Consider the following 26,414-nt stretch of genomic DNA (forward strand, 5'->3'; position numbering starts at 1 on the left):
TGCCGTAGTCTTCTTACCAAATACCCAAATCTTAGAACCTCTATTTCTGAGAGATTAATGGGGACTTGGAGACATGCTTCCTTGGATTAAGAGAGTGACCTTCCCCAGCTCAAACCCCACCACATACTTTTTGTTCCTAAATCCAGCTCTGGAACAGCACCAAGTACAAAGTCAGCACACCTTTTCTTCCACATGTTCTGCAAAGCTAGGGCTGTCAAATTTTTATTTCCATATAAATAATGTAATTTACATTTTATTATTTGTAAAATGTTACTCCCTTTATTCTGCAACAACTACTTGTTTTTGATAGCATTACTGCAGGAATAAATATGTCCTCTGTATGTTCAACTGTTAATTTTAAGAGTAATCAAAATATTTTAATAACAAATACATAAATATTTGTGGGATCCTTACAAGGAAAATGTAATTGTTAGAGGTGATATACAACTCTGGCTGTAAAATTAAACCCTTGGAATTTGGATTGAAACTGAAGTGCTTTGTGAGGTACTGTAGCCATAGAAAAGGTTTGATCAAATGAGATCCTGGGTGCACGCCAGTATAGTACAAAAAGCCTGTGGTTGTGTTTTTTAAAGGCAAGAAAGGGAAAAGTGGGAATCAAAAGTAGGTTGGAAGTATTTTCTGGTATTTTACATACATTTTTAACTTAGAGCATATATAATTATTAAAAAAATATATATTTAATTTAGGAGAAAAAGCCACAAATCTATTAAATTCAGTCATTGCTTTCTCCTGCCTTCTCTTCCTCAAGTATTTAGTGAGATGGAGGGGGGGGAAAAAATGTCTGCATCTAAAAATAAAAGATCTCTGCTTGTTAATACAGTGCAAGGTAGGATTTAATGAGCTACGGAAATATTCTTAATGACTGTAAGCATGAGCCAGTGCTGGATAATAGTGCCAACATCATAAAACATCTTCTACCTTAATGTACTTACTGACAATTATTGTAATTAATTTTATAAGCCCAAGAATGGGCTGTAAGTTGTAGTGTATATGTATGGCAGTCTATGTGGTGTGTATGTATAAGGGTAAATTTTGACAAGAATCTTAATGAACCTAGTGTTATGTTGATTTACACCCAGGGTAGACTCAATTATGTTTCTAGATTTGAAATCTAGGACTCATGAACTGAGCCACTGGGATACATATGAAGTACTACTCACATTCAAAGGACCTACAAAGATAGGCTTTTTAAAAGATTTTTTTATAATGCTTTTTTTTTTTTTTTAATTTAGACATGGTGGCAGTTGTGCTGGCACTGTTGAGTGTATGAAAATGCTGGTGTTTAATCACTATCTATCAAAATGGTACCTAAATTTCAGCGATTTTTATAAGACGAAAAACGTGGCAGTCCTCTCTTGACAAAAGGATAACTTGAATTTAACGTTTCTCTAGCTGTTACTATGTGCTGATACTTTCCCTTTGTAGCAGACAGCATAGTTCTGTTTTACCTTTTATTTTATAATTTTTGCCTTCTTCCAGTAAGTGATGGACAAAGAGAGAGACTAAGTGAAAATGCAATAGATAACAAACCAAACAGGACTTAGGAGCCTTTGTTAAGTAAGTGTTTTATTGTTAACCGACACACCTTTATTTTGATGTTCAAAATAAATGTGTGATACCCATAGCTTTAACATCTGTGGCGTTAAATTCAGGCATGGAGAAGTGATGCAAGTTTCCTATGGTCATGGACTGAGTTAAAATCTTGCCCAGATATCCCACGTTTTTATCTGGTATGTTGGCCACATGATTGTTTTTCCCAGCTGTTGTCACTACTTTTAAGTGTCTTGGCCTAGTCTATCAGCTGCCTCTCCTCTGTGAATCTTCCATGTGACAAAATAGTGGTTCAACTGGCTGCTGATTATCAGTTAAATTTTCGTCCTTTCCTTTATTATGTGTATGAGGCTTTGTGGCAAACAACTTAGCTATTTCTGTTAATCTGTGTCAATTTTTCCTTTATAAAATAAGTATCTAGTCTTACACAGCTGAATATCAATCCTCTTAGAAAAAAACAGAGCTTAAAATAACCCAGTCTTCATCACTTTGCTGCTACTTCCTCCTTAATCATCTCCCAGCTCAGTAGCTCATCACTGTCTTCTCTGTCAGAGGCTCCCCTTCTTTGCTGGAGGTGTTTGGGTTAGCCCATTCCATCCGAAATTACACAGCTTTTCTTTACCTTATCCCAAGACTCCTTACCAAACTTAGCAATTGCATACGCATATCTATCCTGTGGACTCTCATTAGTTTCTGAGTAAGATTAGGCTTATCTTCATATTGTTGTACTGTACAAAAATAGAAATGTACTTAATTTTTTTCAAAGGCCATTCCCTTAGTCTCCCTTCATCTTGAAATCATTCCAGTGATCCCATTCAAAAAAAAGTTAACTCACAATAGCTAGTTGCAACTGTCCTTTGGTCCTGACCTAGCCCAACATTTTTATGATAGTTTATGACCTTCTCATATGCATTTTTTGTCAATATGCCTGTAAATCTCTCAGCTGTACTGTGACTTTTAAGTTATCAATTGGCACTTTGTGCACTTTGCTTTACCTTTTGAAGAGACAATTACTTGTGGTCAGTTATGTATTACCTCTGTCTTCTGTACATATCAAGGGACTTTAAAAGGTCATGGGAAATGCTTGGATTTGTTTTATGAAATCTTCTTGCTAGGTACCTAAATGGTCGGTCTCTCCACTAACAAAATAACTGAATTCTCAAAGAAATAAATGACCAAGGGTTTTAATTTTAGAAAGTTTATTGCAGGTCTTTCTTTTACAATTCTAGTAGAAAGTATAGCTAAGAAAGAAAATGATCTATGACCAATTCATAAGAACGAGCAAAGGAAAAGAATAAGCTGAATAGATACAATATTGAACTAAGCAGTATGGCAAAGATAAAACCTCATCTACCTGTGACTGCAGATTAAGGATAGCTGCTCCCCGATCCTTGTTTCCAGTGCCTGCACCAGGTGAATAGGGGGATAGCACTGACAAACCTCTGACAGCTACTTTTTGTGGGTAGCTTTTTTTTGAGGCCATTTGTAGTAGCTCCTCTAGCAGCTTGCCCTAGAACTAGGAACTGCTCCATCCATCCTAGCTTAGATGACATGCAGCAGGCTCTCCGTTCACAGCTCCAAAGTCATTTTATTGTAGCCTGACTCTGGAGAAAGGTATGGATGCGACATTTGTGATTAGGATAGAAAACAGCTTGAACAAAAAGGCTTCCTTGACTCCAGTCTTCATTACAAATAAATGTCCAGTGCTCATGTTCATATCCCAAGTCACTTTATTTAAATTCGCATTATCTAAGCGCTACCCTGCAGCCTGCAAGTCTAAACAAACTTTATGCAAAAATTACCATCTTTCCCTGTATCTCCAGTGTTTGCCTCATGATATTTTACAGTTAGTACACTAATTTATTATTTTTTTTTTGTGAAAATATGCCTCTTCAAGTTCGGTAGAAACTTGACTAAAAGTAGAGGCATCGGAATAGAAGGTGAATGTAAGTTTTCTTCCCTTGTCTTCCTCTCTTGCTTTTCTGAGAATCCTCATCAAAAGAACTGAATGGGGCCTGCTGCTAGAAGCAAAGCCTGGCAACTGTTCATCATCTCAAATGCCTATATAAAAATATGGTTAGCTACACAGTTAAGTTAGTCTACTTACAGAGCCCAAGGCTGTGTGAATGCAGTAAATTAAACTAACACAGGTAACTTAAAAATCATCTAACATTACCAGAATCTTTCTCCCTACTGATGTTCAACAGACCGAGGGCAAAGAGCACTCAGAGGACCACATTTGTTCACCCGCCGTTAGAATTTCAGTCTCTCATGGCAGAGCCTGCCCTGAGCTTGCCACAGGAGGGTGCAAGAAAACTGGAAATGAACCATCATATGAAACGAAGAGTAACTGTGGCAAGAGTGCAGGGAGCTTCAGTTGCACTTGGTTTAATCAGTCCTACACACCAGGCTGATCCCCAGCAAACTCAGGAGACACTGAGGTGGGGAGCGAGGGGGATCTGACTGGCTCAGAAGCAGCAGGGAGGAGGGTCTTGGACCCAGTCACACGAGGATCATCAGCTGCAGCAGTAATTGCAGAAGCTGTCTCCGTTCCAGCTCTATCGGAGTCCTGACAGCGCTTGCTGCAGAAAATCTGACTCTCTTTATCTAGAGCTGTGTTCTAAAAACAAACAAGAAACCCATGGCAAAATATAAAAACCAGCAGTTAAATCAAATCCCTGAGGTAACTTCAGGGTTAAAATAATCTACAAGACATCAAGGGCATGCATTAGAGGCAGAAAAAAGGAGAAATAAAATTAGAAATGTTATTTAAATGTAGGTTTTTATGGTGCAGTCATTAGAAAATGCATATTCTAGACCTATGTTTGCTGTGATGGTACAAGCTGACAATTTTATCTTGCAAGTCTGATGTGGAAAAAAAAAAAAGCGGTTGTCATATAGTCTGAACTCTTCATACTAGCTTTTAGCAAAATTTATGTACCTGCAGTTGTGTGAATACAGGAAGTAATATAATACTTTTTAGTTTAAACATATAATTTAAATATATGTTTCTATAACCACAAGGAACGGAACTGTATCAGTTTTTGAGGGTGACAGATGAAAATGTAAGGAATTTTTCTATTTCTAAGTAGAATCCTTTTCTTGTTGAAAGAAGGAAGGTGAGCTCTCCTTCAACTGACAGAATACAGTAGCAAAACCATGTTAATGTCTGAATGCTATACCTGAAAATGCACAGGTTTAATGAAGAAGAGGTTATCCTGGAAACTGAGAACACCGTAGTGCAATAGGTGGATTATCTTAGAGTCTGTGGTGTCTGCTGAATCAGACAACTTTCATAGCCTCTGAGGGCTACTGCAATCTTATATTAAACCACAGTGTAATGTTTCATTTCTAGGAGGATATTTGAAGTGACCTAGAGGGAAATCTTGTAGTGCCTGTGTCAAAACTGTCTTTCAGCATTGTTTTCTAAGACTTGGAGGGACAGCACAATGGGTCTTGTTTCACAGCTTGAAGGCTTATATTGATCATTATAAAACCCTGTAAGTCTTGGCTTAACCATTTGCTTCATGGAAGCGCTTTAACTACCACTGATAATACAGATTTAAATTAGTACAGATTAAGTTTTTTGTAGTTCATTCAGTGATGTAGAGTGGTGCAAGGTATGCTTATTCCAGTCAAGTACATCTTGGGTTTTCTACAGTAATCTACAAACGTGTGATACTTGAAGTTAAAAGCAGAGTACAAATATGTGCTTCACTTTCATAGTGACCTCTGCGTATGTATGTGTAAGCATTGCAAGACACTGTTTTTTGGAGTCATATTTTGAGCTGGGATGTACTAACTGTGCAGTAGGATCAGGTGCTCTGCCTTCTCCTGAGCAATTAAAAGAAATTGCTACAGAAGACTGTTGTAATGTGATAATTTCTATGTATTAGTGGAATTGGTCTAATACGCTGTTTACTAAAATTTGTTGTTTTGATACTGAAATAATTTTCTGATACAAGTTAACCTCAGTATGTATGTGTTTGAGCCATGGTTTATTGCATCAAGATCACCAAGGACAAGGCAGAGAAAAAGTAATATCCTCTCTCCAAATTGATCATGTAGCTAAACTTTCATTACAGGGTACTGAAATTCAAATTTCTCTTTTACTTGACTTTGGCAAAGAGAGCTGGACTGGCATCTCCAGTTTCTCAAGTAGAGGACTTCTGTAGTTTGCAGGTATATGGAGGGCAGGTTGTTCTGGAATTGATCTCACTCAGAATCTCCTGCTAGAACTATTTTACTTTATATAACGATTAAAACTCAAGAAAAAGCTAGAGCCAGTTTACTCTATTCTCTCCTTCTGGAAAACACTACCCTTCCTACTGACAATTGGCTCTGGGAATGGGTCAGTTCCTTCTGAGTAGAACAGATAGAAGACATCGATCCATGTTAGATTTTCCTTAACACCAGTGATTCAAATTACTGTTTTGGATCAATGACAAGGGCTCCTACACCTGCCTCTTATCCAGCACACTGGAGGTACAAAGATCTCTTTCCTGTATTTTTCAGACTTAACTCTGCTTTCTGTTGTGTTTTGTTAACTCTTTTTGCATGCTATATGAGCAGGCTAGGTGGGAATCATCCAGCAGCCTGGTGATGCCCCTCCTCCCTGCAAGGCCTTCCTGACAGGCTTTTTAGCCCCTAGTACTGAGGATAAGAGCCCCTAAAAGGCAAGGGTTAAGTATTTTAAAGTGAGGGGGTTTCTTTTGTTCTGATTTTCAAGTTACAACGGAAGTCTACATGCATACAGGCACAAGGAGAAAATTCAATAGTTCCCAATTGAATTCTCTACTTCTAGCAATCAACTTTGCAAATGAAGCATGCAAGGGAATGTCTAGCTGAACTGTAGCTAGACTTTTGAGATTAGCTATGACATGCACTAGTTTTACCATTATCAACGTAGCTGCTATGCAGGCAGGCTTGCATTTCCTCTTTTACTTGCTGGAAAAAGAATTGTGAATAAATAGGTTCCTGCTGTTTGAGTGGCAAGGCACGGTATTTAAAAATGGAAAGGAAAGGAAGTACTTCCAGCTCATGCAGATGGTGCTGTCCTCACAGCAGCTTCTGATAGTCATTCACACCTTGCATATAGCAATACAACATAAATAAAAATCCTAAATTTTATTACATATTTATTTTTTTTAGAACTGAAGAGGAGGTTGAATTTCACTGTTCTGGAGGAAGAAAAATTTTTGTTAAGTTAGGACTTGTTAAGTTAGGATTACCTTCTGACTAGCTCTGTTACACATGATGGCTGAGGCAACAATATTTTATGAAAATTCTTATTTCAGTAGTTTGGTTTTAGTTTTGTTGGTTTTGGTTTCTTCATAGAATTCCCACCTTTTCTTTCATCAAGCAATTCTACATTTTGTTAGTTTGGGCTACTCTGTGTCACGTTCACAAGGAACGTGTGCCAGCTGTCAGTCTGTTCTCTGGACATAGAAGGGTATCCAGTGTTGTAGCTTTGTGGTGTGAACAAGAGCTGATGTGTACTTTTTCTATTGCTTTCAGATATTCTAAGATGTACATATATACAAAATTGCTCTAAGGGGAATAGGCTAAGATATGTCTGAGGAGGTAAGAAATAACTAGTTATATTAGTGCTAGCCTAGCAAATTTCAAATATCCATCTCTTAATATAGAAAACTCCTTTGCAAGTATTGAGAAGATTTTATTTTAGCATTTTTGTGTGGTGGTAAAGCTCTTTCCACTTCAGACTGGCTGAACTATTTCTCCTTTTTCCTTGTGACAAACAGAGCACATGTATTTTTTGTGCAGCAGAACAAAGCACTGCAGTTAGTACGTACCATTGCCTTGGACCTACTCAGAAGAAAGCAATGCAGGCATTGGGAAAGGAGGAAAAAGGAAGGAAGCAAGGGACAGAAACTAGACTTACTTTAAGCAGAACTAACACAATTGCAGCAAATTTAGATTAACAGAACATTTATAAACTGACAAAAAAAAAAATCAGTAATGAGTTAACAGCAACATGCTTTTAGGGGCAGAAAGTCTCCTGTGCAAGAACACTGAAGTAGGTATGTGCAGTTTTACTTATCTGCCACATGGTGGTATTATCTGCATTGGCCAGATGACAATATTTGAATGAAGTGATGCTAAAAGGGATTCTGTTAAATATATATTGCTGATTTAGCAATGCACTGCAATACACGAGAATTACAATACTGTGCTTGTCTGAATGTTTTTAAGTGATGATTTCTAGTACAAGTGAAGACCTTGTTAACTTGAAGATAACTAAATTTCAGTGCTCAAGATAAACCAGGGCAAGAAAAACAAACTGGGGGCTTAACTCTCATTAGATTACGCTCTTTTCTGAACGAGATGTTTCCCTTCAGCAGTAACTGGGAGCTGCATTCAGAGCTAAATAATTAATTGTTTACATCCCTCCATGCCGGTTAGGAGGAACTAAGGCAGAAAAAGGGAAAATTAAAATATAAGTTTTAACGACGTGTACTTTCCTGGCTGATGAGATGTCAGTAGTAACAGAATCAGGAAAAAAATCTACACCAATAAGAAGCCAGAAGCTACGCTGTGTCAGAGATCTGAGATAGGCTTAAGTGGCATGCAAGTTGGAGAGGGGCTGAGAGTTAGAATTAAAATTGCTCTTATTACATATAGTGCATTTTATACCAGTTTTCGGCTTCAGGCTTATCCATAGTCTCAACAGTATAAAGAATGAAGCTCTGAAGTCCCTCTCAAACTGTCAAGTCAAACTGTCAAATGAAATGCAGACAACAGCATGAACCTGAAACACATTTTCTGACTTCTCTCATTTTTATTTTGTTACCACCTTTCCATGTTAGATCTTTTGCCTATTTAATTCATATAAATGCATTTTCAAAAGTTTATATATATGCAGACATGTTATTTAAATTTGTCTACTCTAAGCTGATAAGAACAACTCTTTGGTAGCATAAGTGGGGTGGACTTCGAGTAATTAAGCCTATCAGGGAAGAAAGTCACTGGTACATTACTATCAGCAATGGCTTTATTTTTCTTTTAATAATGGAAGATATTCTGTGCACAGTGTGCACCCTTGCATTAAACCACAATGGACAGCAATAAGACAAGAATGGCAGTTCAGCCTCTAGAACTGTTGACTGTTTCTCTGCCAAAGTGACTGGTCAATTACGAGTGCAGTTCTGAGAACTGACAACAGTGAACTCAACTGCATTTCCTTTACCATGATTCATATATCTGCCTGCTGTAAGTACTGCTTATGTAAGTTAAGCTATATCATCAGGGTTCCTTCATATGCTTTGAATAAAGTTCCCCATTAGGGAACATATATGTGGTTAGACTGGGACAAAATTAATGTGGTAAATATTCAATATTATGAAAAATGTCCAAAAGGGATTCTGGTTTCCCCACAAGCATAGTATTGAACAACAGCATGCTCAGGATCAAACATTGGTTTGGCATCTGGGAAGAGCCAACTTAGCTAACTAGTGATTAATATGATTAAAAACAATATTGCAGCTTTTATAATGAATAATTTCAAATCATATAAACTCCATTTCAACATACTACTACTTAGTGTTAACACGTATCTGAAAGCTTGCTTTTATAGCTCAGCTAGCACGCTGTGGTAGACTTGGTTGCTCTCAAGCGATGATGGGAGAATCCACACAATACACAGATAAAAACTAGAATTAGAGACTATTCTAGCTTTGCTTTTGCTATTCTTGCACCACACACGCTCATAGAACACTGTTAGAAAAATTGTGAAGTGTAATATAGAATGTATAAAACCATTTAATTTCACTTACCATGATGACAGAAACCCCAGCAGATGTGTTGTTTTGCTTGGGAAGGGTGTTGTTAAAGTGCTGCTTCAGTTTACCTGTTACTTCAGCTTGCATATTATTCTCCTGGGAAGCATCATCCTGTGCAAGAACAAACGTAATAGTGAAGCTAGGAAATAGTAATAAAACATTTAACGTAACTGAGCAAAAGAGAACTTGTATATTATCTGGAGGTACTTCCTCTGAAGTAATCATTTAGATAAGCAGCCCAAAAAGAATGCCCTCTCATAGATGAGCTATGGTTCAAACTGGTTAAGAGAAATTACATAGGAAAGGAACGTAGCAGCTGCTGTTTTATTTATGACCTATTTCTTAAAACGCCATGTGATACTGTATACTCTCAGTCCATGAATTTGTCCCACTATTTTAAGTTTTATTCAAGCATTAACTATAATGTTAAAAATAAAAAGCATATTTGTCAGTTGGTTTTATTTATATCAAGATTTTAAATGGCCCATCACATCCCCAAAAACGTGGAAACAAAATACAGTGCCATAAGTACATTTGAAAGGAGCTGTTACGAAGAGAAATAATCATTACAGTTGTTTTCTCATGTTTGAGGGAACTCCATATATCATATTGGTCTCTCTTTTAAAATGTGTGTGGAAATAACGGTTGGCTATATACATGTAAACCTAATATTTATTAATAAAAACAGGATTTTAAATCAGTAAGCAGTGCACTTTGGTGTTCCTTCTTGCTGCAGTTCAAAAAGATGAAGTACCTGGCTGTCATCAGCTTAGTGCTTACGTGAAAAATAATATATTATTTACTAATTTTATTTCTCTTGTGAAAAAATAGGCAATAGTAATTTCTTTTAAGTAGCATTGCAGCAAGATGTCAACGTGCACAATAATTCTTTATTAATAGTTAATAAATAACAATATTTAATAATAGTTTATTAATAGTTGCTCTATTCTTTTAGAGCACAGTAGCTAACAGAACTGATAAGAGCTGTAGCTTACTTCAGACTTGTGCTAAACTCTTTAACATTTGGAAAAGGGACTAGTGGTTCAATAAACAGAAATGGGCATAGCAGAATCATGTTGCTGCTTCTGAGAATTACACTGTAATATTTAGTTTTATAGATTTAATATTAAATTAGAGACAAAAAAAAAATATACTTTACTCACTGACACCCAGGGATGGCTTAGGATTTGTGCAGCTGTATATCGAGCTTCAGCATTCACGTGTAACATCAGGCTAATTAACTCCTTTGGAGAGGAGAAGAAAAAAGAAAAATAAGAGTTTGAGTGGAATGGGGAAGGGCATTACAATAGAAAAGAGCTATCTGCATTGAATTCTTCTCAGTGCAACTACTATTGTATTCATGATTCACTGACTCTTTTAAAACCAGACAAAAAGTAATCATTGCAAACATCAGCGATAATGTTCCAATTTGTTCTCCCCTCGTGCAGGGGACCAGAATGAAAACAAACCTGGGACAGACATGATTCCTCTATGGGCAGCGTACATAGTCACCGTACGTAAAGAGGACAAATCAGAGGTAAGAAACTTCATCAGAAATTCAAGAAACAGTTGAAGTTATTTTAAAACTACATTCTCCTGTGTGTTCCACTAGAAGAATAAAAGGACATTTAACTCAATTTGTCAGCTCAGAATCATCCAGTGTAGGAAAAGGCAGATAAGTAGGGGAAAATACTTAATTACATGATTAAATCAAAAAAAAAAAAAAAAAAAAGGGATTGTGGTTTTCATTATGATTTGTTTGCAGCTTTAATCATGTTTTAGAGTCACTAGAGCAGGTGTCTTCAGCTTTATCAAATGCCTCCGTGGACTTTTTGTTAATGGTAAAACTATGTTGCTTATGGATATGATAAAGCTTAAAGAGGTCATTATTGCAAAGCAGACAAGTAGAATTTAAAAATAAAACAATCACCCCCCCCCCCCCCCCCCAACTTTCTTCAATTGTTTATTGCTATGTAACTAACAGCTAATTTACTGGTGTAATTCCTGGTTCTACAAGCCTATCAATACAAATATTTCCTTCTACCTTATGAACAAATTCATGTAATTAGAGCCAAATTCCCCTTTCAAAAACTTTTTATAACCTCCAAATTGCCAGTCATATGCACTCCTTAAAAGTACTTCAAGAAGACTAGTCATCATTTCAGTTTTGAGAAAAGGCTTCTTCATGCAAATAACATACAAACCGTGAGGTTTCTCAACCAGCCACGTCACTTAGGCTGTGTAAATCTGAAGTGAAAGATGGCTTCTAGTACCAAGATTGAGGGCCTTGTTTGTTCTTAATGAAAGTCTGGAAGAGTAGGAGGTGACTGGAGCTTGGGAAACACTGGCAAATCAATAAATTTGCTCTCTTTTCAGGTAACAGCCATTGAGAAATTCAGGAAAAAATGCAACTTCTCATTAGCTGGATAATAAATAACCTCTGTGTGCTAATGAGAATCTTTAGACATCATTTAGAGAACATTACCTGAATTAACTTGACAAGTGGGGTTTAACATTTGAAACCTTTATCCTACAGAATCAATCATTTTAAACACAAACGTCAATGATAACACAAGAACTATTAGCAATGGCAAATAAGCTGGCTGCAACTCTTGGAAAGTTGAGTAAAATAAGTGGTAAAATAGGAAAAATTATGTCAATTGTATTCGGTCCACGTAGCAATCATTCTTCTTTTAAAAGAATGTCTGGAGGGGAAAATCCGGAGATGGTTATGTCATAGTGGAAGTACTGAACCTGCTATAAATGGTCCTTCATTAAGTAAACCCAACAACATGATGTTCACTGAATGCAATTGCCATTTTGCTATACTTACTTATTCACTCAGACAATAACATGATAGTAGGTCTGCTAAACCCGAGCTTTCATCAAGCACTATTAAGCTAACTAAAAAGGCACAGCAGCTGGAAGAGCAGGTAAGTCTGTTCTGAATCTTCTGTTCTGCATTTTCAACAGGATACAGTCTTTTCAGTGGCTTGTCAGAAACTGTTTTCCATGTTAGACAATGTATCATACCTTTGCTGAATCAGTGATGTTATCCCAGTAGGGTGAAGGAAATTCCAGCTTCCCAACGAGTATCTGATCAAAAAGGTCTTCCTGAAGGTTGTTTTCACTGTAGAACAGCAACAATTTAAAAAGATCAGAAGAAAGAAGTCTGGCATGAGTTGTTTTTTTTTAATTTGATTTTGAAATGGAACAGAAATGATATTTTATCAATTATTACAAGCGCATAATTTGCAGGCTTATATAGTGGCAGTACTTCTGAGGTTTTTGCCATAGTTACACTATCAGGAGTGATAAGAACAGAAAAATAATACTTCTACTGGAATAGAGACTACATAGCTAACACATCATGCAGTGACAGTAAAGGTGATTCAAAAATAAGTCACTTGCCAGCCTACCTCTAAAGGACCTGCCACAAAAAGACTACGACAGGGGAAGAAGTGTAGTGAAACGAGCCTCTTCTACTAAGCTAGTGCAACAGGAGAATTTTCAAAAGTTAAAGAGATGATATGGAAAACACATGATCCACTGAGTACTGGCAGGTTACTGAGGGGATAAGTACCTTTTTATCAAAAGTATGGTATCATAAATATTCAGGAAGCAGAGGCAGTGTTTTTGTGTTTGTTTGTTTGTTTGTTTTTAAATTGTTTGTTGACCCCAACTACTGTGAACATCCACTCAAACTCTGTTATAAACAACGTAGTTTTGAGTTGGTTTTGCAACAAATACTTGTTAACCTTTTATTAAGTCCTGATTCTGATAGCATAGTATGGACATTTTGCCTTGTCAGCCCAAACTCTATTTGAAGCAATTGTAATTTATTTGTATAATATAGCTTTCAAAACATGTTTTTTAGTTTTAAGCACACTAATAACATGCAAAAAACAAATACCAAAACTAAATGATAACTTTTCCATTGACTATAATTTATAATGTATTCTTTGCAATATATTTGGTCTGGTGATTTTTAGTTAAAGTAGGTGTTTTGCTGTAAAAACAGACAAACACTATTTGCAAGAATAACGGGAAGGGGAGAATTCCTGATTAAAATGTGCTAATTCCTTCTCATTCCCTGGCAACAAAAATTACCGAGGAGCAAAGCACATCCATCTGACTTTAGTAGACTTTATGCATACTGGGATATTAAGCAGCGAGAATCATGTTAACAAACTTCATCAGCCATATGAAACTTGCCAAAGAAGATTAACAAAATTAAAAATGCAACATAAATAAATTCTTCCCTTCACCTCAGTATACTATTAACTTTTTTTCCCTTAACAGTAAATCAGTAAGATGCTGTGTCCAAGCAGAAACACAAGAGGGCAAAATATACTCATTCATTTAACTAGCTCCAATGTAGCAGACAAAAGGAAATGTAACTAGGCTCTCACACCACATCCCTGAACACAGCAGTAAGCCAGCTGCTCCTATAGAAAATTAAAGAAATAAAATCCCAAAACATGACAAGAGAGACAACTGAAACCAATTTTATAAAGGACCAAGCAGGTAAAGGAAATGTATCAGTCTAATCCATTTTTTTTCCAAGGCACCTTTTCCAAGGAGACAGATAAGGCTTACTTACAGAAAGGAGGTACAGCGACACTCACCTGCGAAAAGGTGGAAATCCACATAACAGTATGTATGTGATCACGCCTGCAGCCCAAATATCTACCTTTAAGCCATATCTGAGGAAACAAGATTGCGTTACTTGTGCTCAGTTGAAAAATAAAACTCATTTCAATCAAACAGTTGATGAAAATTACATGAACATGCATTGCGATCCTACTATAAATTACTTGCTGATGAGGTGGATTTTACTTAGGGTCCTTCACACACTTAGGAAGCCCTGATAACATCATTTTCCACAGAATTCCTTCCCTGCCCCCCTCACTACCCCGATTCAATTCAGCATCACAGTTTCCCAATCCAGAAACACTGACGATAAAAGACAAGGATGCGCCCTAGTCCCCACACCGGAGTAACTACCTCTGACATTATTATGTGTTGCTAAGCAACAAGAAAGATTCTCCAGTTTCCTAAATGAATGAGTAACACAGGGATAAAGAACTGCACCTTTCTTTTAAAGCACAGAAATTAAAGCACTAGAGGTCAACAAGAGATCTTTTTTTTTCTTATTTCTTTTCCTATTCAGTAGCTTCAGTTTGTCCAAATGTAAACCATGCTGATGAAATGCACTTTGACATTTGAGATCACTGCAGCGCTGAAGTATTTGTCAATATGACAAATGCACTGAACAATGCTTGAAACAATGCAACAAACCTTCCTCCATTAGGAGGATCGAAGTCACAGTTAAAGCAAGATTCAGCTAAGATGGAATGGAGAGCTCTTGTCTAGTAGGATAGAAGACTGGTTAAGTTCTGCCATTTCACAAAATTATTTTGTATTTATGCACCCACCTGTTTAAATACAGAAAAATGGGGTTGTTTAATTAAACCAACAGGGTGAATGGGGAAATTGGCCTCCTTCAGGAGCTGAATGCTGCCAGTTTTCTCATAATTATTTTGGTTAAAAGAGATGGAGGACCATCCTATTAGAGGGACCATCCTATTAGAGCATTCTAGTTCTTACAGCAGTGAGGAGCTACCTGCCAAAAATATCTGGTTACAAGACCTATGTCTTAAGTTACTTATCCTCACCCTGTCTCTGCAATGATTTCTGGAGCCACATATGTGGGCGTACCACAAACGGTATATAAAGGTCCTTCAACCACAGTTGCCAGTCCAAAGTCTCCTAGCTTCAAGGACTTGGTTCCATCTGAATATTCACAGACCTAGAATTGGGAATAGAGAAACAGAATGGTGAAGAGGATATTTGCATTTTTTTTTTTTTTTAACCTTTTGATTTTCTTGGAAAATCATCATCGTCACACTGAGACGGTAGGAAAAAGATGTAACTTCAATAGCCCTGTGTTACAGCTGGGTTAAGGTCCATGATTCTTAAATGTGTTTTAAGCTATAGACTTTCTAAGAACAGACTTCTCTTGACAGTCCAGCGATAAGTAATCTCAATTTGGAAAAGGAAATATATGAAAATATTTTCTTGCTATAATTTACTCTGCTTCTGGACATTCTAGTCTTTACAAGTTCTTAAAAAGCCAAGAACTTAATTTCTCTTACTAATATTTTGTAATTTACGTTAAACTTAAACAAAGATGGCTATATTATACATTTGAGAAATGGTAGGTTGCTGTCCAGGACACTCGGAGTAACTTCTTAATGTGACTGACATAAATGTCCAAGAAAGAAAACAAAGGAAACTGTATACCTCTTGGCTCCAGTTAGGCCGTGTCTTTGCACTACTGTAAAACCATGTTATGTACCTCATCTTACACTGAAGGAATCCTGGTCTCTATAAAGACACCTAGACTAGAACAGGAATTGGCACATTATGCTTAGAAATGAAACAAAGCTTTGGCTGAAAGACAGATTAATTAAGCTCTCTGTTCAGCTTATGACCAAGCTTTTTTCATCTAATAATACTTACACTTGCTAATAAATCCTATGCGTGGAGATTTCTGCTGTATCTAACGTATCTTTTATTTCTATGTAATTTTCTAGAGACCTAGATAAAATTACATGATAAAGTGTTTTAAGTACGTCTTGATTGCTAGCTCTAAAGCTACCTAAATAAAATAATCTACTAGGGAAATATAGCACAAACTTCTAGAGTCTTTATAACTGTTGAATAGATTGTTTTTCCATCCCAAAACAAGCGACATTATTTTGAAGGCTGTAATAGTTTTGTCTTACTTTACATAAACATCTTACAGAAATTGTTTCTTGATGCACACCTTTCTATGAGCAAAGATTAACATAACATATTCAATAGTCTATTAAAAAAAGTGTTTATGTAAGAATGGAGCGAGCTGTTACTTAAACTGTTATGAAATCTCCATCTTCCTCCCCATTAGGTTTAATTTTGCTTTCTACTGAGCAATGTCACTTCCACCAATGAATCCTCGTGCACTTGTTTCTCAGCATGAAATTCAATGTAAGTATATTTGTAAAGTCAGAGCTCCCATCAGAAAACACTTAGAGACTACAACTGGGCTCATTTGTTTTGGACAATGTCTGTGACTACAATTTTTTCCAGCTTTTTTCCATGACTGGAAAGAATGATCATCACATACAAATAAACTGAGAAAAGTACATCTGTTCTGCTACGTTTAAGTAAAATGAAACATCTGAAAACAATACGTGTCAGATAATGGATTTTGCAACGGAAGCAAGAGTCCAGATAACCTTCTACAAAGGTAGCTGTTTGAAAAGCAGCATTTATAAGAAAAAAAATATTTAGAATCAAGCTGTCACTTGACCAATCTTTTCTGGTCCTAAGATTTCACAACTGGCAATGGCTCAGTCCTTGTGGTTTGGTTGCTTCCTGAATCCAATATATATTTACGCCCATTCATAGACAAACTATGCTCAAAGGAGAACTGCAAGCTGTCTGGACAAAGTCTGAAATGAAACCAACTGAATTAAAAGTGGAGTGCCAACACTATAATAAATAATCACACTCACATCCACAAACACTCATCTGCTCTGCCCCAAATAACAACTGAAGAAAAGCGATTTATCTACAGAAAGTCTGAACAGTAATATGAAACTTTTAGCTGTGGACAGTTTGTGTAATTGTCATTGTCAAATTCCAGAAAATTTTCAATATATCCTATCGTCTCCATTGTTACTTTTTAAATTCTACCTTGAGGACTGAAGAACAAACTTGCTGCAAAATATCTGTATGGCTAATTCTGATAACATCCTAGACAATTCACTGTTATTTGTTATCTGGTAGTGCTACTCTTTTCTTCTGCCTACTTTCCACGATACAATGCACCAAATGGATGTGAACAAATACTTGTTCACCAAAACCAGAAGAAAGGAAAAGGTAACAGTTCTCAAACATAACATTTCTATGGAAGTAGCAAAGTCAGTCAACTACCAATAAATAACTTCCAAAAAGATATCCTGGGAAATACAGTCTGAGGCTAGAGACACATGTAAAAGCCCTTAAAATAACCAAATGTGACTGCACAGCTTGCTCTGAGTAAGGTGCAATATTGTCAGATCAGCACAGTAGAAATGGTACTTCCCCTCAGCTTGTTCCATGACACAGCAACAAATTATTCCCTTTTTGAGACCATGGCTATGCTGACTGTTAAATTATGGGTTGGGGTGATGTTTCTGGTTCCTTGCTCTAAAGAAATAAGAGAAAAATGGCATGGCAACTTTTAGCCACGGTGCAGCTGGAGCAGCTGTTCATTGGAGATGTCTGCCAGCTATTAAATCAGACCATAAGCCTCAAGCAATTAATATGCGAGGGACCAATCCCAGAATGCAGATAAATTTCAAATATAATACAAAAAATATAATTACATACTTGCAATTTATTGTAGCTGCCAATCTGTAGGTCACAATCAGATTGGAATATCTAGTCAGTGAAAGATTTTTTAAATCATAGGAATGTTTTACCTAATCTTAGTCTCACAGTTGCAGTTATATTACAAGAGTTCAGTAAAGAGGAAGCTGACTACGAAGTATCCACGGTTCTGTGCAGATACAAGTGCATCTTACTCAAAAGCCCCGTAAAGAATCTAGCACATCTTGTTCTGAGTTATTTTGCATGGGAAAGAAGGTAGTTTCTAATAAAAAGAAAAGCATTATATGACAGTAATAACAAGAAAAAAAAGACAGATCAAAAGCAAAGGAAATTATAAGGACAAATTGCATATAAATTAATACTGGTTTTGTCCTTAAAGTAAATGTTTATGTTGTTATGATTTCAATGGGATCTAGGTTCTGGAACACAGAACTCCAGCATCTCTAGAATGGCTGAATTTCTTTGGTTTCTTCAAACAACTGAGTAACACTAAGGCAGCAATACCTTCCTTCGTTCCTCTGTATAATTCATATCATTAATGGAAATGTTTTTATCCTTGATACAGCAACTTCATATCCGCTATTACTCTTATAGTTTGCATTTTTGAATGCATGACTGGTAAAGAGAACAGAAATCAGACAGCTGGGTGACCCTGTGCAAAAGACCTAGCTACTTCCAAGTACAGGTGGCAATTGATGGGAAATATTTGCATTTACATTCAATACCAGTATGCTATCTTAACATGCTGACATTGTAATCACTGTGAGTAAGTCTTGCATCTGTCAAGAATCTCTTTAGGCTTCCTAGACATAAAGAACATTGTGCCTATTTGTAACGTATTCAAATACTAATGACAGCTTAAAATTTCTTTGGACTGGCTGTTTTTGAAAAGGTGCTGAAAATAGGTGAAACTTCCACCTTCATTTTCTTTATGTGCTATGCTGCTGTGTCTACATTTTCCAGAAGCCTCCCCCTCTTTCTTTTGCTAAACAATATAATTTATTTGAGGGCTGATTTCAGTTGCTAAAGACTGCCAGTGGAATTGGTTGGGAAAGAATTGACTATTAATTAGAAAATATTTTCAGCTTATCACCGCATTCTTCTAATAGTTCAAAATTTGCTCTGGGATAATCCATGACTCCTTGCTAAATGTGATCGACAAACACCACAGAAGGCTTTAAGAAATGCCTATCAAGTGTTGATGAACACTACTAGCATTTCTGCTGACAGTGACTCAAGCAGGGTTGGTTGTTCAGTGCACCACATGTGCTATCTCATACCCAATATGTAATACCTGATCATCACCTCTATATAAGCAAGGCAGCACCCTGTTCCCATTCCGTGCACTGTATCCTAAGCAGTTCCCAAAGCAGATTTCATGGTAATTCTTGTCAACAGATTCATCTTATTTCTCTGCTGAGAATAAAATGTAGTCAGTGACCTATCACAAAATAAATGTTTGTACAGAGTTGGTTCAGGGCTAGAATACTGGTAAGTCATCAGAAAGATGTTCCTACTATGACAGGGAAAGAAGAAGAAAAAAATTTGCTTAAGAAAACCATATGATCACTCAGAGAAATGGCACTCAGCCCACCTTCTCTCCCACTTGCTAAATGTAATAAATAATTCATCAACACAGCTTTAAAATTCATTGTTCTGTGAGACAATATTCCCACTTATCCAAATGGCAGCCAATCGAAATGTAAATAAAGATAGGTCTAAGGACATGTTTGAGCACAGCTCATTTGGGTTATGGTGATTACTATCTTATGGCAGAAGATTTATTTTATACATACTTATTCTAAATTAATATTCCTCACGTTCTCTACTCAGCTCTTTGACATTTATGTACAAGCATTTGCATTAATGAGAACAAAGAGATAATATTAGAAAATAAATGGGACATACCAGGAGATTTTCTGGCTTGATGTCTCTGTGCACAATGTTGAGACCATGAAGGTATTTGAGTGCACTGGCTAGATTGTAGACCATTGCGCTCCCATCTCGCTCTGTGTATTTTGTAGAAGAAGTGATAGCATCAAATAGGTCTCCTCCCTAAAGCCATGGAAAGATAACAGATCACTTCAGGAAAAATAATTAAGATGTTGAAGATACCTTGTAAAACACCATATAAAATCTTCCTGTACAAAAGACACGCTTGGAGGCCTGTTAAATAGTTTAAAAAAGAAATGATGATTTTGTCACCAAAATACTATACTGTGACTTGGGTCATCCACAAAGCACAGCCCTTTTTTGGTCTTGCTTTCATTCTATTGATCTTTCTATTTCTGATTACTTGTTTATATTACATACATGCCTACACTTTCCATTTTCAACTTACCAGTGTAATATTACTTTCATATAGCAAAAAACAGCTCTGATTTTGCATAAAGCCTAAAGTAATGTAAATCCAATAGTTTAAAAAAAAAAAACAACACCACCTAACATAAAACAAAAATGTAGCAATTATAATGAACTACAAATTGAAAATATTGGATATATTGTGAAAATGTCAAATAAATATATCTAAACAAGATGCCTTTGAACTGCAGAACTTCTAGGTGATTTCAGAGTAGGCCAGTTATGGAGTCTCTGACTAGGATACCCTATTTCTCTTGGAATATACAACAACACGTAAATGAGTTACTGATGCAGCATTTCCAGTCATTGCCATGAATTTTACGTGGGTGTCTCTGTGATGGTTACCCTGGATACATCTGTAGGAGTGATTTATCTGAACAACTGTGGGTGGCATTCCAAGCATTTCAGTACACGTGGAAAAGCAGCAGAAATTCAGGAACTATGCACCAAGATGGTAAACTATTAAAATATTAAAAATAAAAAACTTTCTTTAAAAACAGAGATGCCTCAATTACATAAAAATAACATCTAGAAAGGGAGAGAAATAAGATGTTACAAAAATTATGAAATCAACAATTACAGACTTTCTTCAGAGTTTCCCAAGCTGGCAGCCATTCTAGTGGGAACTCCTGAATCTAACAATGTTTCAGACAGAAATAAAAAGTGATGAGTTGCACTAATTTGTACCTCACCTGCTGATCAACCCTATGGGCAGTGCTGCTCTGTATGCATACAGCACAGATAAGAGAGAGTGCAGAAATAAAATTCGATGCAACGTACATATTTGATTCACAAAGTGACAGCAGAATGGAGTTTGAGGTTTTTTTTTTTCTCTGTACAAGTACAATAGCACCATCAAGTTTTTGGCCAACTGGACATAAGGTGAGTGAATGTTTGATACCAGCAAAAGAGGTGAGATTTTTTAAGGTTTAATTTTAATGGAACATACACATTCAAGTTTAGATTATTTATTGTATCTACAGTTGACTAAGAAAAACTAATTAAAGAGAATTTGTTCCTTTAAAGCAAATGATTAAAAAAAGATACTAGTGAAATAAATGCAAATGTTCCGTTGGGATACACGCACCACAGTTAGCTGCTGCATATTCTAAACATGCTATAAAAAACACTACCCGCTTCTCTCTAAGTTGTGCATATACTTTGCAAAATTACCTCAAAGTTGCGTGCAAATAGTCTAATTAAAACTGAAGAGACGTAAATCCCGTGAATGTAACTGACAAGAATATTTGCATGATTAAAAATGGAGGTTGCCACTAAAATCTTATCTGATTATATCTTCTAGATATGTTTCTCCTAGACATTACATCCTTGACTAGCACAGTGAATTGTTTTCATTTTTTTAAACCCTTAGTCTTACCTTGACCAACTCCATTACCAGATAGAGTTCTGTTGGGGTGTCCATTTCTTCTATCAGCATAATGATATTTGGATGCTTCACTTGACGCAGAATAGAGACTTCATTTTCAATCAGGTGTTCCTGGTCAGTAAAAGAGTAGAGAGGTTTATATGAATAGACACAAAATGCCCAATTTCCTTTTCCTTTGATCAGCTCTTCAGTGAGCACTCATTTTGATATTTCATTTATGTAGTAAAGAGATAACTCTCTGCTGCTGGATTTTAATTTGTATTTTAGCCCAACTGTACATCATCAGTTAATTTAAAATACCATATTTCAAACACATAACCCATGGATTATCACCAAAAAAAGACCCCGGAACATGACAGCAATTTGGGAAGTGCAGGTTGTAGTCCTTATGTGGGTATTAAGAGGCTCAGAACCTCAATGAACCCGGATCATTGTAGCCTGCCACCCCCAGCAATAGTTAACATGTTCTTGATCCACTCCAGCTCTCACCTGTCATTTAGCGTAGGTTACTCAAGGACAGATTACCTAGGATTTAATTTCAAGGACTGGCACTATAAAAAGGACATGGATTATATATGTGAAAAATATGATAACTGATTTGGTTATAGATTTCAGTTCATTTTATATGTATGTTCAGATTTACAATCTGCAAAATAGGTACCTGCTCAGTTAAGTCAGTGTGGCTCCAACAGCTTACCAGCACACCGATTGAGTTTAATTTCCCCTTCCTTATACTTTTGAGAAACTAATGAGTTTCAAGAACTACTTTCAGAATGTTTTGTTCTCCAATGCATCTTAGCACTTGGTTAACACTGGAGATTGAAGAAAACTACATGCTCCTTTCAATGGAAGAATGATTTGCATTTTTTGTTATAAACATTGAAATACAGATACTGCATTTAGGGTTCCCTTTAAGTAACAATGCCTGCTTAAAACAGAAATTTCCTTTTCTTTGGCAGATATCAAATCATCTCATCAAGTTTGAACTTATTCATGTTTAATGCACTGATTAGTACCATGCAATTCATGCATTTGTGAGCAGAGCACGAGAAGTAGATGTGATCCACTGTGCATAAGCAGTGATTAAAGATCTTATGCTACTTTAACTTCTATTTCCAGGGTTATTTATAGTGGTCTTGCCAAAGCTTTATGTGGCTATGTAACTCAGAAACCACATGCCATGTGTGCATCTCATTTGGTGAGTATGGTGCGGCATATATGGGTTCAACAGTCACACCTTTGAAATTCAATTTGAAAGAGCATCAATTGTCATTCTGAACAAACATATGTCTGCTCCAAGCAAACGTGCTCTGGAGAAAAACACAAAACAAAACACAAACAAACATGAAGCAATTTTGTTAAACACAATGCTGAATTTCATCATCAGACAAAAGTGAACAGCCACAGCATACTAAGCCTTACAGATGAAAGCCTGTAAATTCAAAACTAGTGTTAATAGTCCAAACAAAACCTAGAATCTTATTATAGATTTTCCTACCTAAGGAACAGGTAACATACTCAATTTATTATATCCATTAACTCTGACTTAGACACTATGCTTCACCTACGCCTTCTTCACTTAACTTGACTCAATTGTTAATTGTTTTAAATAAAAACCAAAGCACAAGTGATCTTTATTTAAAATCACTACTAATAATGTTCATTTAAAAAAGACTCCAACATGTTGCTGAGCTACTCTTTTGATGCCTGTCTTACACATGCTCACTAGTGTATAGTTACTTATTTTCAACCACACCAATGGTTTTGTCAAATTTTGTAATTTATAAAAATAATACTAAAGCTTTTTATAACATTCTCCTGGATAGTACAGTATACATTTTAGTATACATTCATATGCTTTATTTACAGATAAATTAATGTATAATTAACATTTAGTCTGCTTGTAGTCAACTGGATTCAAATTTTAGGACATCCAACATAAATTGCTAGAGAGCAGTGAGCAACTTACAAGGCATGCATATTTGGTTCAGACTGTTGTTTTTAAGATAGGGCTTATCTTGGCATGTGAGAGAGGGTGAGGAAAGACGAAGCTGTAGCAAAATTTAATTATTTTATTTGTTGAAATTCTTTCTCGACAGTTCTGGCGCTGCCCTAACAGCTATCAGCATCCTAACCACAGTCCTCTGTTTACACACACACACACACCCATAAGCAGCTATACAGATACAGGTCCTTTCAAAACAGACAGGTATATACATCCATAGGTTATTCTTCTTTTGTTCCTTTTTGTTTGTTTTAAAGTGGCAAGAATGCTTACTAGAAAAAAAAGTCTAAAATCTACTGCATAGAAAGGCTTGTCTATCTCTGGACCATTCCAATTTATGATATTTAAGAGGCTGACTCAGACAAGTAATAGAAACATCTGAAACTGCAAGCAGTAAAAATCATCCAGAAGTTTTCTTTTGCAGTAAACCACAGTAGCTTGTCCTTCCAACAGCCAAAGAAACGCCAACATGTAAACCTCAGAAAGGCAATTCTAGCACTGTTTTTCTTGTGGTTATACATTTTTAAGATTCCTTTCTAAATTCTCCCTTAAATAAACTTAGAGAATATGAGAAAAAGTGATGGGGGGGGGGGGGGGGTAGGAACATTCATCCCCTACTACCTAATACACAGCTTAAAATCTGCACAGATTTTAGACCATTTTTGTTAGAGCACCTCTGAGCAGAGGTCCAGAGCAAGTCATCACAGCAAGTAATGCTAGTATACAGTCAGTATACAGCAACGTGCAGCTCCTTATCATACAAAGAACATCACACAGACTTAAAACATCATTCTAAAAGGTCACTTCTAGCATCTGTGTCTCTGAATTGTACTGTAAACGGTTACTCTATGTAATTGACAAAAAGGGTACCATTGAATTAAAAGCCTGACTTGGTTGCAAAGTTAACTCCAGAATCATTTCAGTGTGGTCATTTACCTACAAAATAAAGTATTTGCATCAAAAAGACTGTCTTTTTAGAAACCTCGGGAGAATGGAATTCATGTCCTGCTCTCAGGGTCTTTAATCCAGAACTTGATTGTTAATTAATACTGTGCCCCAAGTTTTATTTTGGCTAACGCTAAACTATCCATTTGAGTAAAAAACAAAGTGCTCTTGAGCACTTTAAGGTATATCGTTCACAGGCAAAGCAGTTAAAACAGAAGTATTTTATGTTTTTGTTATTTGTTCCAACACATAGTCTACATACTTGATTGTGTTTTACCTGTTGTTGATTTTTTCCTTGTTTTAAAAATCCCTGTGCTTGTGAGGAGGTATGTGAAACTCTAGGATACCTACTTCCATTATGTAACATGCTCTTCTGTTGCAGAGACAACTTTTGTCTTTTTTTAATGTATTAAAGATACATTAATACATAGTGAGTTCTCTTGTTAAGAGTTCTTTGTTCTAAAGGATGTGAAACTAATAAACAGAAAGAAATGGTTGAGAAAAATTCTTTCCAAATATATATACTGTATATAAAAGGAGTATGTTTAGCTGTAAAAAGATAAAAGTAAGAGGCAGAGAGGGAAGGGAATTATATAAATACAGATATAGCAGCAAATTTCCTCTCATGTTTTACAGATCAAAATCATCAGGCTATACTTCATCAATTTATCTTCTGATTTCACTTTGGACAAATACTGGTATTTTCTTTGTTAGTTTAATAACTATGAGGACAATTTGGTGGTTTGCTTTTTGCTTTTTTTTTTTTTTTTTATATTCTATAATCCAGCAGACTAACACTCACTGCTTTGCTTCTTGGATGGAATATCATCACCCTATTAAACAGACAGTCAGAAAACCCAAACACACCCACCATTTATGACTAATGAGCAGCTGCTCGTGCTGTTTCTGCTATTATTCTTATGCATGTAAATTGTTGTACGGTACCTTTCCACAGCATTTAGCCTTGTCGATGATCTTCAGCGCAAACTCCTTTCCTGTAGATCTAGCAAGAAAAATATGAGAACAGTTAATCAGAAACCAGTCAACATTACGTGGCATTATCTCTTATATATAAGAATATAGATCTTAATGCCTTGACCCATGGAGATTGCTGACAGAAAATTCACAGAGTGGACTTGATTTTGTTTTTCATTTCTCAGCAACATTTGTGCCTGCTGTTTCCCTGACTACCACAACCTGGCTCACTTTGTGTATTAATCCCAGGCTCCAGCTGCAATTCATTCTTCTGTGACCTAGCACAACTCTCTCTCACTTCTTTAATGCAACATGCAAAATATGTCTTAAGCCTTCCACTTAGCTTTGTTCAACTGCTAGGCTTTAAAGATAAAATCATGCATGTTTATGTGTAAGTGAGCAGAAGAAAAACTGATACCCTACTGGAAAAATTCAATAGGATTCAGTAGAGCTAAGGCCTTATGTTTATTACAGACTAGTCTAAAATCCTGCTGGATTTATTGGGTGCTAATTTTGTCCTTTTGTATTTAATTTGTTCTCTATTTTTATTCATCATTCTATGGAACTCTATAGCAAGTATCTAAAGTGACAGGACATTTGAGGTGGTGGTTATATACAAAGTAAAAAGGATGACTATTCTCAGTAAATACTCTCCCAGAAAGAAGGAGCTCTATTTTGCTTTTTGCCCCTTTAAGCAATAGAAATGTTCTACATTTCATCAGAAGGGGAAAAATGAGAAAGAAGCAGAAGCGAATGACTTTTTTTTAAAAAACAACAAACAAACAAACAAAAAAAAACAAAGATGATATTGCTGCTTATATTAAGGATGAGTTAAAATTAAATGAAAATGTCCTATTGCTACAATATTGTTTTGTGTTAGTACCAAGAGACTCCAGTGTCCCTCAGAACAGCACTAACCTGTATGGCAAATAAATAAATAAATAAATAA

General features: G+C 36.1%; 1 protein-coding gene across 4 annotated transcripts in view; it reads right to left on the reverse strand.

Moving 5' to 3' along the window:
- Positions 1-2,771: 2,771 nt before the first annotated feature.
- Positions 2,772-26,414, reverse strand: part of DCLK2 (doublecortin like kinase 2) — an 86,288-nt gene continuing 62,645 nt past the window's right edge. For 2 of the 4 annotated variants that reach the window (XM_082758984.1, XM_082758983.1), the window contains 9 exons: positions 25,436-25,493; positions 21,532-21,651; positions 19,701-19,847; positions 15,050-15,183; positions 14,000-14,077; positions 12,405-12,501; positions 10,535-10,615; positions 9,366-9,482; positions 2,772-4,192 (listed from right to left, as the gene is read on the reverse strand). In XM_082758984.1, coding sequence (XP_082615110.1) covers positions 3,971-4,192; positions 9,366-9,482; positions 10,535-10,615; positions 12,405-12,501; positions 14,000-14,077; positions 15,050-15,183; positions 19,701-19,847; positions 21,532-21,651; positions 25,436-25,493 — 1,054 coding nt within the window. In that variant the 3' untranslated portion in view covers positions 2,772-3,970. Of the gene's footprint in view, positions 4,193-6,547; positions 7,704-8,226; positions 8,310-9,365; positions 9,483-10,534; positions 10,616-12,404; positions 12,502-13,999; positions 14,078-15,049; positions 15,184-19,700; positions 19,848-21,531; positions 21,652-25,435; positions 25,494-26,414 lie in introns of those variants that run through there. The other 2 variants (XR_014317376.1, XM_082758985.1) reach the window with 2 other exon arrangements.

This window comes from Aythya marila (genome assembly GCF_965140915.1).
Source record: "Aythya marila genome assembly, chromosome: 4".
Lineage (NCBI taxonomy): Eukaryota > Metazoa > Chordata > Aves > Anseriformes > Anatidae > Aythya > Aythya marila.